At 41.3% G+C, this 17160-nt stretch overlaps 1 protein-coding gene across 1 annotated transcript in view; it reads left to right on the top strand.

Moving 5' to 3' along the window:
• PTN (pleiotrophin) overlaps positions 1–10734 on the top strand; it is a 134755-nt gene extending 124021 nt beyond the window's left edge. The window contains exon 5 of the mRNA XM_089527870.1: positions 10104–10734. Within this exon, the coding sequence (XP_089383996.1) occupies positions 10104–10156 (53 nt within the window). The 3' untranslated portion in view covers positions 10157–10734. The remainder of the gene's footprint in view (positions 1–10103) is intronic.
• Positions 10735–17160: the final 6426 nt, after the last annotated feature.

The following is a 17160-nucleotide window of genomic DNA, read 5'->3' as shown; positions in this document are numbered from 1 at the left end:
GTTGCAAATTCCCCTCATGCTGGAGATTGTTCACATGAGGGATGGGGTGGAAATGTAATGTAGCCATTTCCTGATCAGCAGGGAAACAGACCCCTGTCACTTTCAGTGACTGCTTACTGATAAGTGGGGTTTAGTGGGGTTTCACAGTCCCTACTTAAGGCCCAAACAGACAGGCCAAAATCAAGCTGCTTCGGGTCACTTTGGAGGTATGAGGTTTAAATGATGCATGCATACTAAGAGGCCTAAGAAATGAAGCGCAGCTTTGGTGCAGCTTCTGACCTCTTAAGTAGCTTGATTTTGGCCTGTCTATCTGGGCCCATAGTCCCTAAACTAGGGCTGCATAGAAATTGTGAATATGTAGCAGGTGTGAATGCATAATTGTAAATTGTGTATTTGCAATTGCTTAACAAGATTCTGACTATTCTTTCTAGATTACACAGCTCCATACATTTTCACCTTTCATCATAGGAGAGCAGCTCCAGTCCTCTGGTCCCCTTTTTCTGCACTTTTCCTAGAACAACAATAAAGTATGCTTTTAAAGGTGGGTAGACTAGAATTAGTCAAAGAATTGTACATGTACCATAGACAGGTAGTTACCCAAATTTCTTCTGAAAAGTTTAATGTCACACAATTGAGGCCTTCTCTCAATCACCCCTCTCCTCAGCAATTACCCTGTGTTCCTTTCTTTAGCTTTGATACCTTCCACAAACTGAGAAGAGAAGCCTCCTCACTGATGAGTCTTCTCTAGCCATGGAGGTTCTCTGTGATTTTGAATCCCAGGAGAGCATGTTTCTAAGTCAGATAGAGAGCCCCCAGGAGTATATCATTCATCTTCTTCTTTTCATTAAAAGTTTAATTTAATTCTACAAACATTAACAAATCTACTCAACTGTACATATTCAGAGATACCTTGTTCACTTGAGAAAGCCTTGGTCAAGATCCTGAATGGGATATTGGTAATGCATTGCATTGCTGATGTCAGTGAAAGGAAGCCATTTTTCTTCAAAGGGGTCTTGTACAATGTCTCCTTTTGCCATCTTCATATTGCATGTGAGCTTTTCCATTAACCATGTGTCCCAGAACTTTCCTATCATCTTCCAGTGAAGAAATTAGCTGTCTTCCAATTGGTAACAATTTCCAGTCTTGTGCCTATAAGGAAAAAGCAAATAAAGTCCTTTTAATTCAGCTGCTTATGTTGTGAATCATATTTCAAAAACTACTGTAGAATAGGGCAAAAGTTGATTATTTTATTTGTTATAGAACTGATAGTTTTCAAAACTTCACACAGAATTGAGCAATGACAGGGCAGAATAGACACATATGGAGATATGTGCTTTTAGAGCTGCAGCCATCCAACAATTAGGAGATGTGGTTTTGGTAATGTGCACCAGTTGAACAGGTATACTACTTGTTGATCAATTTGAGGGTATATTCTTTAAGTTTAGTCAGAAAATATTTCTATGGAAATGATGTCCAAATTTTAAACCAATTCATAACTGAAAGTTGTGCTCCAAGGTCAGCTTCCCATCCTGATTTACTATTAAGACCCTGGCCATAATCTCATCAATTAACTCCTTACTAATCTGTGATGCCAACCCCTGCAGAGACATATATTTTCAAAAAGAAAATTGGTATTCTTCTTCAAAAGATACTGAAGGTGACAGAATATGAGACTGAGGCTGAAGCTAAACTGCTTCCCTCCTACTCTCCATTACAACATGCGGGATATATTGCCTGAGAGGCCGGTGCTAAAAACCACATGAAACCAAGCTGGATGAAAGGCCACAACTTTATTAGCAATAGCAAACCAGAACAGAAGGGTTGGCACAAAGCATAAGGTCAGGATCTGAAGCATCGACTAACCCCATGGTTAATCGATAAGCAGCGTACCTGGTGACCGCCAGGCGTTGGGATGACCTAGGGGCTAAGGAACGCCTACTGGCCACCATCACACCAGGCGCTCTCTTGTTCTCAAAGCCCCTAGTCACCGGGTGGCTTAACCATGTTGTGGCCCCCGCAATGGCCACAACACATGCCCAGCTCGCCCCCGGGTCCCTATTGACTCCCAAACCAGTGCTCCATAGCCCTGGTATCCAAACCAACCAGATCCTGGCCTATGCTGCTTCCCCAAGTTGTGACAAAAACCCCAGCACCCTAGCAGAGGGTGGGTGGGAGAGCTGAGCGGCAAATGGCTGCGGGGCCTGGCCCCATGGCCTTTTTATAGGCCAAGGCCCCGCCTACTCGCCTGATGGTGAGGCTCCTCCTCCAGGACAGCCCAACCAATGAGCTGCCCTGGAGAACTGAAGCCTCACCATAGAGGCTTCCTCTGCCCCTATTAGAGCAGTGCGGGCGGAAGGGTCGGGTCCTTCCACCCAGCGCCACCAATCAGGGCGGAGGGCAGCCCCAGCCCAGAAATTGGGGCCAAGGAGCCATGCCGGCTCCCGGTGGCAAAGCAGCCGGCCTGCGCAGTCGGGCAGCCGCATTATAACCTCAAGGAAATCACAGCCCTGAGTTTGTAGGGCCTTGACAGGGCAGATGATGACCACAGATCTTGCAGGTTACACATCCATAAGGTTGCCATAAGTCAAAGCTGACATGATGGCAATTAACAGTGAAAAATATAATTTATGCACAGGATTCTAGTTAAACAGGCAATATGATTTTAATTGAAAACAAAGATTTCTGCTCAACAACCAAATATTTAACAATTTCCTGCTTCCCACTTAACAGGACACACCATATTGAAGCCTTTCCTCAGGTACCACAACTCTTAAGAAAAACTTGTTGTGGACACAAGCAAGTGCAGTGTAGTATAGAACACAGGAAGAAATGGACGATTGGTAACCAAAGACTGCATATAGCTCAGTATTCTCTGTTTCAGACATTCATGTTAAATATAGTATTTCATCTGCATAATAAATAAATAGGCATTGTTTTGATTTGTCATCATTAAGGAAAATTGTTCCTAATCTTTCAGTCTCTCTTTTAAAAGCATTCCAGATTAAGGTTTTGGTAATGTGCAAATAAGTTTAGATATGACACCTTGAAGTTTAAAACTTTTATTGGTCCTATTAAAGGCTTTATCATAATCAGAAAATGGTAGGGCTTTTAAGATGCAAGATCTCCCACCATCTGCAGTATCTGTTCCTATTATCTTCTTCTGTGATGACTGTGCACCTCAGTCTTTAATCTAGTTTATTAGAAGCGTGCACAAGAAGGTAACATATTCATTAGCAATTCAGAAGGCAGAGAAATAGGATGCAATTAAGACCCAGGAATTAGGGATTTTCTCACATTATATGGGCAAACAGCTGCATAAAAAAGCAATCTCTTTCACACACACACATTTACATACACACAAATGAACAGTGATAAGTAATTCTTCCATCAAAAATTGGAGAAGGCATGCTTGAGGAATCTGATTGTCGCACATTTCAATATGAGCTGGTTAGATTCACATCTCTAAGACTAATTTGTGGATCAGAACTTAGTCTCCCACCAGATTTTGCATTTGCCAAAATGTTTCAATTCGGTTCATGGCTTAAAACAACAACAACAACAAAAACCCCAACAACCCATGTGCAAATATATTTACAAGTAGGCTAAATCTACATACAGTCAGCCCTCTGTATCCACAGATTCTTTATCCATGGAGTCAACCATCCATGGCTTGAAAATATTTTTTAAAAATATAAACTCTAGAAAGCAAACCCTGGTTTTATATAAGGGTCTCCATTTTCTATATTTAATGAAACTTGAGGATTCACTGATTTTGGTATCCATGGGTGGGGTTGGGGAGCCTGTAACCAAAACCTAGTAGATATTAAGGGACCGCCGTATTACATAGAAGCTAATTGACATATTTTGTACAAATTTTGCTTTTGGCTTTTGAGGTGAAAACAGCATTTTATGTGCAGAGAATAATAAATCTACATAGAAGTATTATTTCCTGTGCAGAAATTGCTGTTTTTCTATGTAAAACAACTACATGTGGATTTTTGTGCAGAACAACTCACCTGTTATAATATTTCCTATGCAGGAAATACTCTTTTTGTGTAGATTTTTTTTTTCTGTGCAAACCAACCCTGTTTGAATTTGGGAGAGGATAAGTACAGAACTGTAAATATTCTCAACAGTCCAAGATTCTGCTTACCATAGTTTTTCAACACTCAAGAAACCATGTTCCGCTCTGCTCTTCTCTGCATCATGTTCTGGCCAGTAGCAAGGAGGATAGATTAAACCCCATTGTACAAACAAGAAAATATGTGTGTGTGTATTTGAATGACAAGTTATGAGCAATGGTGCTTTATGCTTAATGCATAACACTTAGTGACATCACTGGGGCTTTCTCTAATGGTGCGTCAACACTGTAAAAATAATGCCGTTTGACACGACTTTAACTGCCATGACATCACTTTAACTGCCATCCTGGGATTTGTAGTTTCGTGTGTCACCAGCACTCTTTGCCAAAGAAGGCTAAAAGACCATGCAAAACTACAGTTCCCAGGATTCCATAGGATGGTGCTATAGTACTTAAAGTGGTGTCAAGCTGCAGTATTTCTACAGTGTAGATGCAACCTAAGTCTCAAGGCCTGACTTGGAAGCTTCAGAACCTGGAAAATCCCTGAAACTGACAACCCTGACTGGCAATGCAGGGAAGCTCTTCAGCTAGTTTGTCTTTCAGTGTTTATTTATTCAGTGGCCTATTTTAGACTTGCAAAGAAATGGTTCCTCAAAGTTTACTACCCTATCTGTAAGTAGAGAAAAGTGGGGAACCAAATTTATCCATTGGAGGAGGAGTTTTCCAACAGTTTCTCAAGGCAGGGGAGCTTGTTATGAACAGTGGCAGTAGCACAATGTCTTTGTTTTCCTTGCTATTTTGATTGCCATGTAAGAGGCAGCCAACGTAAGTGTGCTGCCAATTCCTGGATGCCATTTTATGCCCCCCACAATGCTCTGGATAGTTCAAGCTATAATAGGGAGTATATGGGACTCCCTCCCAATGATTGTGAATATTCATGGGAAATTCTGCAAAGTTGTCTTCTTCGTCTGTGAGGAGGGTAGGGTGGTGGTGAGAAAAATTAAAATCTCAGAAATTTCCTGGGGGGAGTGTTTTCTGAGAAATTTCATCTCAGCTCCGACTTTAGTTTTCTCCAGTTTTCAGCAGTGAAAATGCCTGAAGCTGTTATGCTTATTGAGTTTTTAAAAAGATATATAAACAAATGTTATTCCCATTTGTATTCCAAATGGGCAAATCATTTCTTTCCTTATTTTATACCTTCCTTATACCTTTTCTCTTTCTCTTTCTCTTCTTTTCTTTTCCCTTGCTTTCTACTTCCCATTCTGTTTGTTTCTTTCCCCTTTCCAGCACCTTCATTCTGTTCTTTTCCCTGTATAAGCATGTCACATAAACTTTAAGAGACAGGTCTCTCACTTGTGGAATAATAAAAACAGAGCTGGATTTCTTGTTTTAACTTATCTGTAAGTTGAGACCAGGATGCATTCCATATTGCTATTTAATGAAGTATCTGTGTGTGTTGGAGGGGCAATGTTTTCTGCAGTTCACTAACACATTTGTTGAAGGAAGTCAATTTCTTTTACATTGAGAAAATAGATATTTACACCCAGTTTTTGCCATTGTCTGTTGAATTTGCTGTTAACATCAAAATGTGTTCATTTCTTTGTTTGGCAGAAGTATATACAGTGAGTGATTGGTATGCACTGGGGTTTGGTTCCAGGACCGCTGTGAATACCAAGGTCTGCGGATGCTGAAGTCCCATTAAATACAATGGCATGGTAAAATGGCATCCCTTATATCAAATGGCAGAATCAAGGTTGATTTTTGGAATGCATTAAGATTTTTGTTATTTAATAGTTTCAAACTGTGGATGCTTGACTCCATCAATTAAAAATCTGAGCATATGGAAGGCTTCCTAAGTGGATTTACAGAAGAAGATGAAATACATAGATAAAATACAATAACAGTGTTTTTTAAATTACACAATTCTATCATATAATTCCATGAGCCATAGGGAAACATGTCAAGGATCATAAAAAATATCATGTTAGTTCTATGGAGTCTGGAGAAAGTGAGTGACTGAGTGAATATCTGTCGATCATTTGTCTGTCTGTCTCTGAGTTGTTTACATTTGGTTTAAATCCCTATCAGCCAAGGAAACCCACTGGGTGGACCTTGTGCATGACACACACTCTCAGCCTCATGAGAAGAAATCCAAAATTGCTTGAATCCACACTACCACCAGTGACCTCAGATTTAACCTCATTTAAGGTTCAGAGGAAAATGTGGAGCAGATTCACTGCCCTAGTGGCATGAAACCAACAGCTGCCACTGGAGCAGGGGCAAGAGCATTGACATCTTCCACCTTCATTTGGGAATCTTTCCACTTGAATGCAAGCTCATCGGCTGGATGAGAGGCTGGAGAGGAGTTGGCAAGAGATGTTTGTTGTTTTGTTGTTTTTAAAAAGCATTTCCTAGGCACATGCCTTGTCCCTAAAATGTCCAATTTGGACCCACCATTCTGCAATATTGTTTCTTCATAGCTCTCAGCAACCATTGTCTGTTGTTGCTCTTTTTTCTTTCCCCCTTCAATAGTCTCTGTCCTTAAATTGAAGGGTAAACACTGACATCTTCTGAGCAGTGGAAGGGTGGGTGGGGGGGGGGGTGAAGGGGAAGAAAGATGAGGCACCACAAGTAGAATGAACCTCCTCACCTGTAGGATCATGTTCTCTGAGAACCCCAAAGACTCCACCAATAAATAAGAAAGGAAAGGTGGGAGGTGTTTTATTGATGTCTCTGTGTTTATAGATATATGTACAAAATCCTTTCTCTTGCTTTCCACTGAGCCATGACCTGCTTTCTTCAGGAGCTGCCTGCTATTTTCAGGATTGTTTCTCTACCCCCGCTTTTTCTTTTTCTTCCTTTCTCTCCAAGCTAGTCCCTGAGACAATAGCTTGCATGCCAAGTAGAGCTGGCTCTTGAGATAGGAAAGATTTTGCCTTAACCAGAGTTTTCTCCCCTCCTTGCCCATACACACACCCTGACTGTTTTCAAACCTCGTCAGATTCTTTTCACTATGTGTTTTTTCTTTTAAGAAGGAATATTTTCCTACTTAGAAAACGCTGTCAAATGTACACTGGGGAGAGAGTTGCTTTTGTTTTCCTAAATTGTTTGATTCCCAGAACAAATTGTTTTCAGAACTGTCATGGCTCAATGCTATGGAATTCTGGGATTTGTAGTTTTCTGAGATATTTCTCTGCCCAAGAGGTCTGATGCCACAAGAAACTATAAATTCCAGGCTTCCATATGAGCCTTTGATTCTACAGTCTACTCTTGCCCTTTGAACTCAGTTTGAAGCAACTGGAGTAAACTGAGGACAAAGAGAGAGAAGAGGAGAGAGAAACTGGGACATTTTAAGAGCAGTTGAAAAAGTTAGATGACTGGAGATAAATCAAGACTGTCCTTGCAAATTGGGATAGATGGAAGGTATGTTCCTAAAGTAGGCACAAACCCAACATTACTGCATTTTCTTCTCAATATCTATGGACATGGAAGGAGCTCTCATTCTGAGGGCACCACTGTCCACAGGGAGATAATATGGTGACTCTGCTGCTAGGACTGCTTCTACTTATTCCTGTCCAACACTTACTGTTTCCTGAAATCTGAAAATCCCTATTTATTTATTTTTTATCATTTTCCAAAGATGTTTGAATATTTTCTCCCTTCCTACCAAACCGTCCTGGGTCTTTAAACTAACTTGTTGCCTCAAGGTGTGGTGGAGGATACAATTCCACCGCCAATGTTGAAATAAGACTGGATTGCCAGTTCAATCTCCAGTTGCACACGGAATAGAATGGAAACTGTCTTCTCCTCAGGCAGCATAATCTCTAACCACTGGTCACTCATTTGCTTAAGTGGGCAGGTGAACAAGTAAGGAGAAGCAGCAGCAGTTCTGGGGCTGGTGGGAAATCCTCAGCAGGTGTCCAGCTATTCCAAGCCTTTGTTTGTTCACCTTCCTAAATTGTGCACTGTGGGAAACACTTGAAGAAAATGAAAGCTCATGTGAGTTCAAAACACCCACTCAACTCAAATAGCCGCTCAGCTGACTACCTTGTATGATTCACAACCTTGGCTTTTCACTTTTTAATCAGCCTCTTCAGGTGCCTGGTAATTCTGCTGGGTCTTGCTTACTGATGGCACCATGCAGACACTTTCACTGCTGAAGGTGCAGCAGAATTATAAGCAAGGAGTTTGCCCATTGCATTTTTGCACCAAACCGTTATTTGCCTTCTTTTAACCAGGAGAGATGGATGAAACAGGGTGATTTATGCAGTGTGACTTGTGCAAGCATGTACTTCTAGTGCTGGGCTCAAATGCCCTACCAATGCCTGAAGGAGCACATTTGCAGGGCACAAAAGCAGAAGATCTCATTTTAAGAAGGATATAGACAAGTTGGAGAAGGTTTCGAGAAGGGCCACAAGGATGATGAGAGGTATGGAGAACAAAACATAGGAAAGGTTGAAGGAACTGGGCATGTTCAACTTGGTGAACAAAAGATTAAGGGGTGACATGATTATACTTTTTGAATTCCTCAAGGGCTGTCAATTCTATGATTTTGTGATCTTCTCAACAATTTGAAGAGAGGAAAAGGAAGAAATGTGTTACACTTACAATCATAGAGTTGGAGGAGACCACAAGGGCCATCCAGTCCAACCTCCTGCCATGCAGGAACTCTCAATCAAAGTATACCCGACAGATGGCCATCCATCCTCTGTTTTAAGACTTCCAAGGAGGGAGACTTCACTACACTCTGAGGGAGTGTGTTCCACTGTTGAACAGCCCTTCCTTACTGGAGCTCTTTAAAGTTCTACCTTGTGTTTTTTTGGTGATTACCTCTTCTCATCCAAATTGCTCATTTAAGTGAGTCGTTTTGGGTAGGGTTGCCATAATTGTCCACTAAAACCCAGGACAAAATGTAGGACAAAATCTAGACCAAACTGTAGGACAACTGCAGGACAAAACTCAGCCCAAAATGTAGGACATTTAAGAAAGAGGACCTTAAATGTCCTACATTTTGGGCTGAGTTTTGTCCTGCAGTTGTCCTACAGTTTGGTCTAGATTTTGTCCTACATTTTGTCCCAGGTTTTAGTGGACAATTATGGCAACCCTAATTTATAGGAAACTAAAATGGTGACCACAGCCACCATTCCCCCCATCATCAGAATCCTTCATCATCATTGGTCAGGTGGGTTGAAGCTGGTGTAAACTGACATCTAAATATATTTGGAGGACTACAGGCTGACCAGCCATGTTTTAACACTTGCCTGTACTAAAAGTATTATTTTCTTATGTGCTAGACGCAGGGGTAGGCAACCTGTGGCCCGCGGGCGGGATGCGGCTCGGTGAGGCCTTGGGACTGGCCCCAGCCCGGTCCTGCCACCGATTGCCGCCGGGGCCGTTGGGGGGCAATTGTCTATAGAAGCCTCAGAAACATGCATTTATATTAACATTTTTTAAAAAATCAGCAAATTTTTTCGCGTGTCCTCCATTTTTTTGAAAATTTTGTCCTACATTTGTCCTGGTTTATTTATATATTTAATTTTTTTAAAAAATTATTTATTTATTTATTTATTGGCTTCGGCCCCCCAGTTGTCTGAGGGACAGCAACCCGGCCCCCGGCTCAAAAAGATTGCCTACCCCTGTGCTAGAGTGAAATAGTGCACCAATTTTAATTTAGTAAGTCAAAAAGCTTACGGTACCTCCAATGCCCTAGGTTTGGAAAGTACATTTTATTCTTTCACTGGAATGTGGCTCTAATCACTCCTGATTTGTAGTGGTCCTTGGGCCCTCTCAGTGGGTTCCCCCCCTTCCCTTCCTAGCCTGGAAGAGGTGGGAAAGCCAACTGACAATTCTCTGAGGCTATGTGGGATCTTCTTGGACACTCTGTGTCAAGATAGCACTGACAGGCTTATGGAATCCCTGGAGGTTTTAGGAGACAGAGAAATTCCCAGCTTTACCATCCTTTAAAGCCAGCCTTGTTTCTGATGCACTTGTAACACTTTCCTTGTTCTTTTTGTGTCAACAGAACCCAAGAAAAAGAAAAAAGAAGGCAAGAAACAGGAGAAGACAATGGAATAGGGAAGCTGTGCCAGGCAGCATGAACATGGGATTTTCTCGAATGTAATCGGTTAACAAGTTTCATTGACACCTAGGCATTTTATCCAGAAGTTATTTATAGCTTAATTGTACAGTAGGAAGAAATAAACATGCAAATACACACTCTTTCTTCTTTCTTCTTCTTCTTTTTTTAATTCTAGTACAGGCTCTGCTAACTTGGCACCTTTCGGCTGGGTTAGATTACAACTTTTACCCTCCCCAATGTGATAGCTGGGGATAATGGGATTTGTAGTATAGCACATCTAGAATGTCCTAGTTTGTGGAAGGCTGCACTAGAATTTTCAGTGTATACTCTTAACCTTTGTAGATGTCTGCAATAAAAGACTGTAATGTCGTTTAGAACATGAGTGCTATGGTAAATGGAAAAAATATAGGTTCATTCCCAAATCCCGCGTTTCTTCTCTCAGAGACCAGTCTTTTAAGGCTTGGGTCTGCATGCTATGGACAGGGCTGGTGACCTACATGGAACTCCCAAGTTGTATTCTATCAAGGTTCTATGATGTCATAATGATCTGTTCAGATGCTGTGCAGCCTAGCCACCTTATGTGTAAAACAGACCCCCCACCTCTTTTTATGTTTTTTGGTTTTTTTTTAAATAGTAAGAGTCTCTATCCCCAAATTGTATCTGCACTGAAATAACTAACTTGGCTGTAATTTACACCTTTTAATAAAGCAATTTAAGGCTCTAGTCTATAATGCTTCTTATGTGCTTCCTGGACACATATTCCATTCAACACAATGGGATTAATGTATGGTAAGTATCCAAGTAAGACCCTGGAGAGTAAAGATATACAGTGTCCCCACCCCATGGCAAACACCATTGATTGCCATCTGCAGATGGCAAGTCCCATTGATTTCAATGGCCGCACGTTCACGTGGCCCTGGAAGAGTGGCTGTGCACATGCACACTGCCTTTTTTTTTTCCATCCATGGAATGCGGGGCAGAACGGAACCCTTGCAGATAAAAAGGGCCCACTGTACACCTGAGCACTAAAGTTAGAATCATCCAACTCATTGTATCCCCCACGACCATGTATGAATGCAAGAGCTGTCAATAAAGACAGAAAGAAAAACATTTCTTGTGAGATGTGGTGCCAGAGAAGAGTGCTTAGGATACTGTGGACAGCCAAAAAGATAAACAAAATGGGTCCCTGAACAGATCAAGCCTGAAATCTCATTGGAAGCCAAGATTAAGAAATTGAGGCTGTCGTAGCTTGGCCACATAATGAAAAGGCACGGGTCACTAGAAAAGACAATGATGTTTGGAAAGTTAGAGGGTAGAGAAAGGAGAGGAAGACCACATGTCATATGGATGGACTCAATCAAGGAGGTCACGGACATGAATTTGCAGAGCAGTAGAGGATAGGAGTTCTTGGAGATGCCTCATCCACAGTTGGGATTTATTCTAGAGCATCTAAAAATAACAACAACGTACCCAAGTACCTTTGTACCAGGGACTTTGCATTCTCTCCCCATGTTACCAATGCTGCAGGACATGGTTTATTTTAAGATGGGATGATTTTGTGTCAGACATGCTCCCAGGCTGCTGTAATTCCATGCTGATACTATTGGGCAGTAGATGTAATAGTTTATAGTCCACATTCTTAAACCACACTCACACATGAACACATCATTGTAAGCAAAGCAAGGTCTACCCCCTAAAAGTCTTGCCAAGTTCATCTAGCAAGAACCCTATCTGTGATGATGATAAGCTACGGATGAACTGTCAGAAATAGGTCATGGTCAGGACAGCCATTCCCTGTTACTTGGTATTGCCACTACATAGTTTCTGTCTTTAAAAAGATACATGTTTCTGGAAATGCTCTACCCGGTATCGACTTGTGTAAAGTCTCTCTAGGGTCTTCTTCTGAAATATTGATGACAGCTGACATTTCAAAACAAAACAACAGGGTTCTACATAAGGCATACCTCGCATGAAAGAACATAAGGCAAGCCATTTTTCAGGTCGGCTACAATAATGTTTCTCTAGCTATCCTTTGTGGCAGAATGGTAGGTCATTTTTAGGGGTATACTTCACTAATATTGTTCTTGAAGGAAGCATTGAATACTTGAACAATTTTTTTCCTACTGAGAGAAAGTCTTTAAATAGTGCATAGTTTTTGAAGGCTACTTGGAGTTTCAGTCTTATTCTGCACAAAATTCATGTGCTGTATTTGTGCACAGAATTTTCTAAACGAAATCAACACATGGTATTTTTGCACAGAAAATATTGTTTTCTGTACAAGAAAAAGCATTTTCTGTGTAGAAGATAAGACTTTTGTGAAGAAAATGCTGTGCAAAGATGCCACATGCAATTTTGCACAGAATAAGCCTTGCACGGTGAATATCCCTGTCAGTCCAGGATTCTTCTCATCAGGGTCTCCCAATCCTTGGAAAATCTTGGGGGTGGGAGAGGGAGGTGTTACAATTTTTTTTCAATTTTTTAAAAAACATTCTTTCCACCTTATCATTTTCCTCAACATATTAGGGACTAGTACCAGATTTCTTTCTTTCTTGGAAACTGAATATGAGCCACTAGTTGATAGTTCATGGACCAGCACTCATCCATGAACCGCCACTTTGAGTAGCACTAGCCTACAGGGTTCTTTCAGAATGTTTCTGAGAATATGTTAGACTTTTTCCACATGACACCTTCAAAGGAGTGGTCCCTCCCACCAAATGTTGAATTAGGTATCTCAGAAGACGTACCTCAGTCCTTGAAAGTCACTACAAAATTACGCCCAGAAACTACCTCAGTACACCATATTCCTCCATGGCCAAACAACTGATTCCTTGAAGGGCCCTTTCTGTTGTCACACCTCAAACCTTTCTGTTGTCACACCTCAAACCTCACCATAATAGTATAGCAAGTGCTGGTATTACCATTCCTTAGAGGCTGTTGTGATCACCAGTGGGGAAAAGATTTCACTGGCTGAATGGCAGGATATAAGTGTAAATTATTAACTTGGTTTAAAATGATAATTTCAAGGAAACTGTTTAAAGACCCTTTAAAAAGTAATGTTCGCTGTGGCTATTCTTTTTTTACAATGCACTAATTTATTCAGCAATAGACCAGATGTCTAATGATAAACATGTGGGAAAGTGACATGTCCATATTCTAGGAATTGATTTGCCTTTTCCTAGTGAGAGATAGTACGTTGTTGTGGTTTGAGTGTTAGATCAGGAGTCTGAGGTTTAATTTTTGCTTGCCAGCATATTTCCCCATTCATTGCCTTGCACCATTGCTGAGGTCAGAACAAAGCACCTAATCATGTTATCAATGTTGGATGCTTTATTCTGACCCCAGAATGACATGCACCCGACAAGAGTGGCACTGTGCAGCTTGCAGTATGGAGGCAGTCCATACCCAATTGAAGGCAGTTCATACCCAATTTGGGGTTTCAGCCTTATGGGGTTTTCCTCCCTGTGAGCCTGTGGAGGAATTGGGGGGAATGTGTCTATGTAGACAAAGTGAAAGATCTGGTTTTAAATTTTTGCTCATTCATAGGAACACAGTGGATGACCTTGGGCAATTCACACTTTCTCAGCCTTAGAGAAAGGCAGGTGCCAACCTACTTTGGATAAACCTTGCCAACCACCCTTCCATAGTGTTGCCATAAGGCAGAGTTGACTTGAGGGACATAGCAACAAATTTGCAAATCCATGCTAAGTGAGGCTTCCCAAACTCCTTGCCTTCCAGATATGTCAGAGCTGGGGTCCCATCATCTCCAATCAGCATAACAACTGGATACATCTAAAGGAGCCCAAGCAGAAGTATACTATACTAGGTTTTCATTCCATCAAATGTTTTCCAGCTTTTTCATTCCACTCCATGCCCCCCAAACAAACCAGTCAGTGAATCGTTTCAACAGCTTTTGATGCCTGTGAATGTTATCAGCCTGTAAAATGCCTCTGTTGTATTGGGCCAGTGCTTACCCTTAGATGGTGGTGGTGGGGAAATAATTGAAGTGGCTGCCAGGGTGTGTTTCTGTTCACAAAAGCAACTTCCAGGGACATTTAGACTTTACGCAAGCTAAACAAATGGAGGTTTCAAAGAGCGAGAAAGTCACCCACTCAGTAAATCACAGCCCCAAAGGATATGCTCTTGGTTTGCCTAGCATTGTTCTGCCTATAAGAAACAAATCCCATCATCTTTAGCTTCACAGGCACAATCCTATTAGATCCAAGAGGCCTCCAGAGCATTGAGTGTTGCAGTCTACTTCTGAGGAAAGATGATTTAACAAAAAAAAAGAGAGAGAGAGCTTCTCAAGGAAAGCACTTCAGGAGTATCTCATGTCCCTGGTGGCTCCCCTGTAATATGGACGATCTCATTGTGCTGCAAGCTCTCTAGAAACCATGTTTTCTCCTGAAAAAAGTAGGAAAAGGTGATTGCATTTTTATATATACATTCTGGTGCCTGGCTGGCCCAAGACCAATTGACGCACCAAACAGCAAAACAAGCAACCAAATGCCAAATCTGAGACATCAGTAAATGCATCTTTCCTTAAAAGATAAATGCCAGGAATGTGTGTATATGTGCATGGAATGGATTCTCATTAGTATATCAGCAGCAGTGAAGTTTGACCATTTCTGCTCCTACTATGGCCCCGTTAAAGAACATGTCTTTGAAGTTGCTTATTTGCATTTGTGTCACAGAAAATTCTCCTATCATTGCACATAGGTGCTTAAGAGGAGCACTTTTCATCAGGTCAGCAGTAGGGGAGGAATAAGTATCTTTCTTTGCCTGCTGAGATCTTGTTAATTATCAGAATCTCACCCCATCAGTTATTATTTACATTTATTTAATCATGAATGCAAAGATGAATTTATGCCATATTTAGTTTGTCCTGTTTTGCATTCTGGTAAAGGTTAGACAGATAGCTGAATGGAGGCAGGCAGGCAGGCATGTGCCTTCAAGTCATTATCAACTCATGGCCATCATAAGGTGAACCTATGAAGAGGCTTTCTTGGCAAGACTTGTTCAGAGGAGGTTTGCCTTTATGTTTCTCTGTGGCTGAGAGAATGTGACTTGCCCAAGTTTACTCAGTGGGTTTCTATGGCTCGGCAGGGTTTTGAAACCTGGTCTCCAGAATCATAGTCCAGATCTCAAACTATGACACCATGCTGGCTCTCTAGATAGTCAGACTGATAAGAATAATTCCCAAATTGTAGCTTTCTATTTTATGAACAAAGATAGAAAAAGATAAGGCAAGAGTTTCCTCTCCATCTTCTCTTGATAGATATTTAAGACAATGAAAGAAAAACCAGTCCAGATTGTTATTAATTTGTATGTATTTATTTGAAGATATTTGAAGTCAAAAAGCCAAAAAGAAAAAGGTAAGTAGTATAACACTGTAAAGATAAAGGCTATCATGGCTGGCATTTATAGGGCTTTTTGGTGGGTTTTTTGGGCTATGTGTCTATGTTCTGGAATAATTTATTATTTAATGTGTCAGCATTCTCTGAAGATGCCAGACACAGATGCTGGCAAAATTTCAGGAATAAACCCTTCCAGAACATGGCTACATAGCCCCCCCCCCCCCCACCAAAAAAAAAAAAAAAAAAGACAAGAAAAAAAAAGAAAGAAAGAAAGAAACCACTATAGTATAACTGTTCCTCAAACATACCATCTGAATTTAAGACTCAACACAAGATGGGAAAAGAGAAGGAAACTAATTACATTCAGTAGTTATCAGCTGGATCAAAATGGTTCAGTCATCCTGCTGGAATTTCTTGCTGCTAGCTGACAGTTGAGGAAGGGAAGGCAAAGTCTCTCCAGTGGCATGATGTCTCAGGAGACCAATGACAAAATGCCTTCTCAAACTGCTACACAAACAAACAGCTGATCCTTCCTGTCACCCATCAGCTGAGAACTATAGAAAAAGAGTCCCTGTTCAGTGTCAGGGAGGATATTTCTCTATGTAGCCAGGCTTAGATACAGCATGATGCAGGTATCCTGGGCTGCTCTTCTTCTCCTTCTGTCTGTAGCCAGAGCAGTAGCCACCAAAAGCTCGAGTGAGCTGTGAATTGTGGTATACAAAGGCAGGGGGAAAGACACAGAGGTCCTGTTCAAAGCCTTTTTTCCAGTCTTCATCTGTCAGAGTACTAGGATACCCACCATTTTACTCAGTGCATGTGTACTGGGTGAGAGCCAGAGTGGTGTAGTGGTTTGAGAGTTGAATAACAACTCTGGAGATCAGGGTTCGATTCCCTGCTCAGCCATGAAAACCACAGGGTGCTCTTAGGCATGTAACACGCTCTCAGTCTTAGGGGAAGGCAATAGGATCACCATAAGTTGGAAATGACTTGAAGGCACAAAACAACAGCAAATATGTATTGGGTTCCCCACTTTATTTTCTTAACAAACATGTGAAATAGGTATGTATAGAAATTTTTAGCACCTTTGAGACTAACAGAAAAAGAGAAGTTTGTAGCATGAGCTTTCATAGACTTTATTTCCTCAGATGCTCTTCGTGGAGTGGAAGTCAGCGACAGACAGGACGGCAGAAATTTAACTGAAGAAATCTGAAAAAGAATGTTGGCTACTGCAGACTATGGCTTGATACAGACTGGCACAAAGTGCCATGCTGGGGCCAATTTTAGGGTTTGGTAGGGCTGGGCGTCCATATGATGCCATAGGCAACATGTGGCCCTATATCCTCATGTGGCCTCTAAAGCATACCCTCCAACAGTCCCAGTTTGGTAGGAACAGTCCCAGTTAATCCTCTGGCATCCTACTTTTTTGGCTGCTTTTCAGATGTCTGTTTCTCTCTCCTTGTCCCACTTGGCTTTGGCTTACTTCAGCTGTTCTAAACTGATTTCAAAGTGCAAAGAACTTTGCACTCATTTAACTGACCAGATGAAGAAAGAACAGGAGGGAGTGGAATCGTACCCTTCTTAGTAGACTCAGACAAAAGCAAATCACGGCAACCTCTCTCCTAGCTTGTTGTCCTTCGTTAATCAAA

This window comes from Sceloporus occidentalis, unplaced genomic scaffold (assembly GCF_023333645.1).
Source record: "Sceloporus occidentalis isolate IW3139 unplaced genomic scaffold, rSceOcc1.0.p SCAF_5, whole genome shotgun sequence".
Taxonomy (NCBI): Eukaryota; Metazoa; Chordata; class Lepidosauria; order Squamata; family Phrynosomatidae; genus Sceloporus; species Sceloporus occidentalis.
Note: the sequence above shows the minus strand (reverse complement) of the source record. Positions and strands in the feature narration are given on the sequence as shown.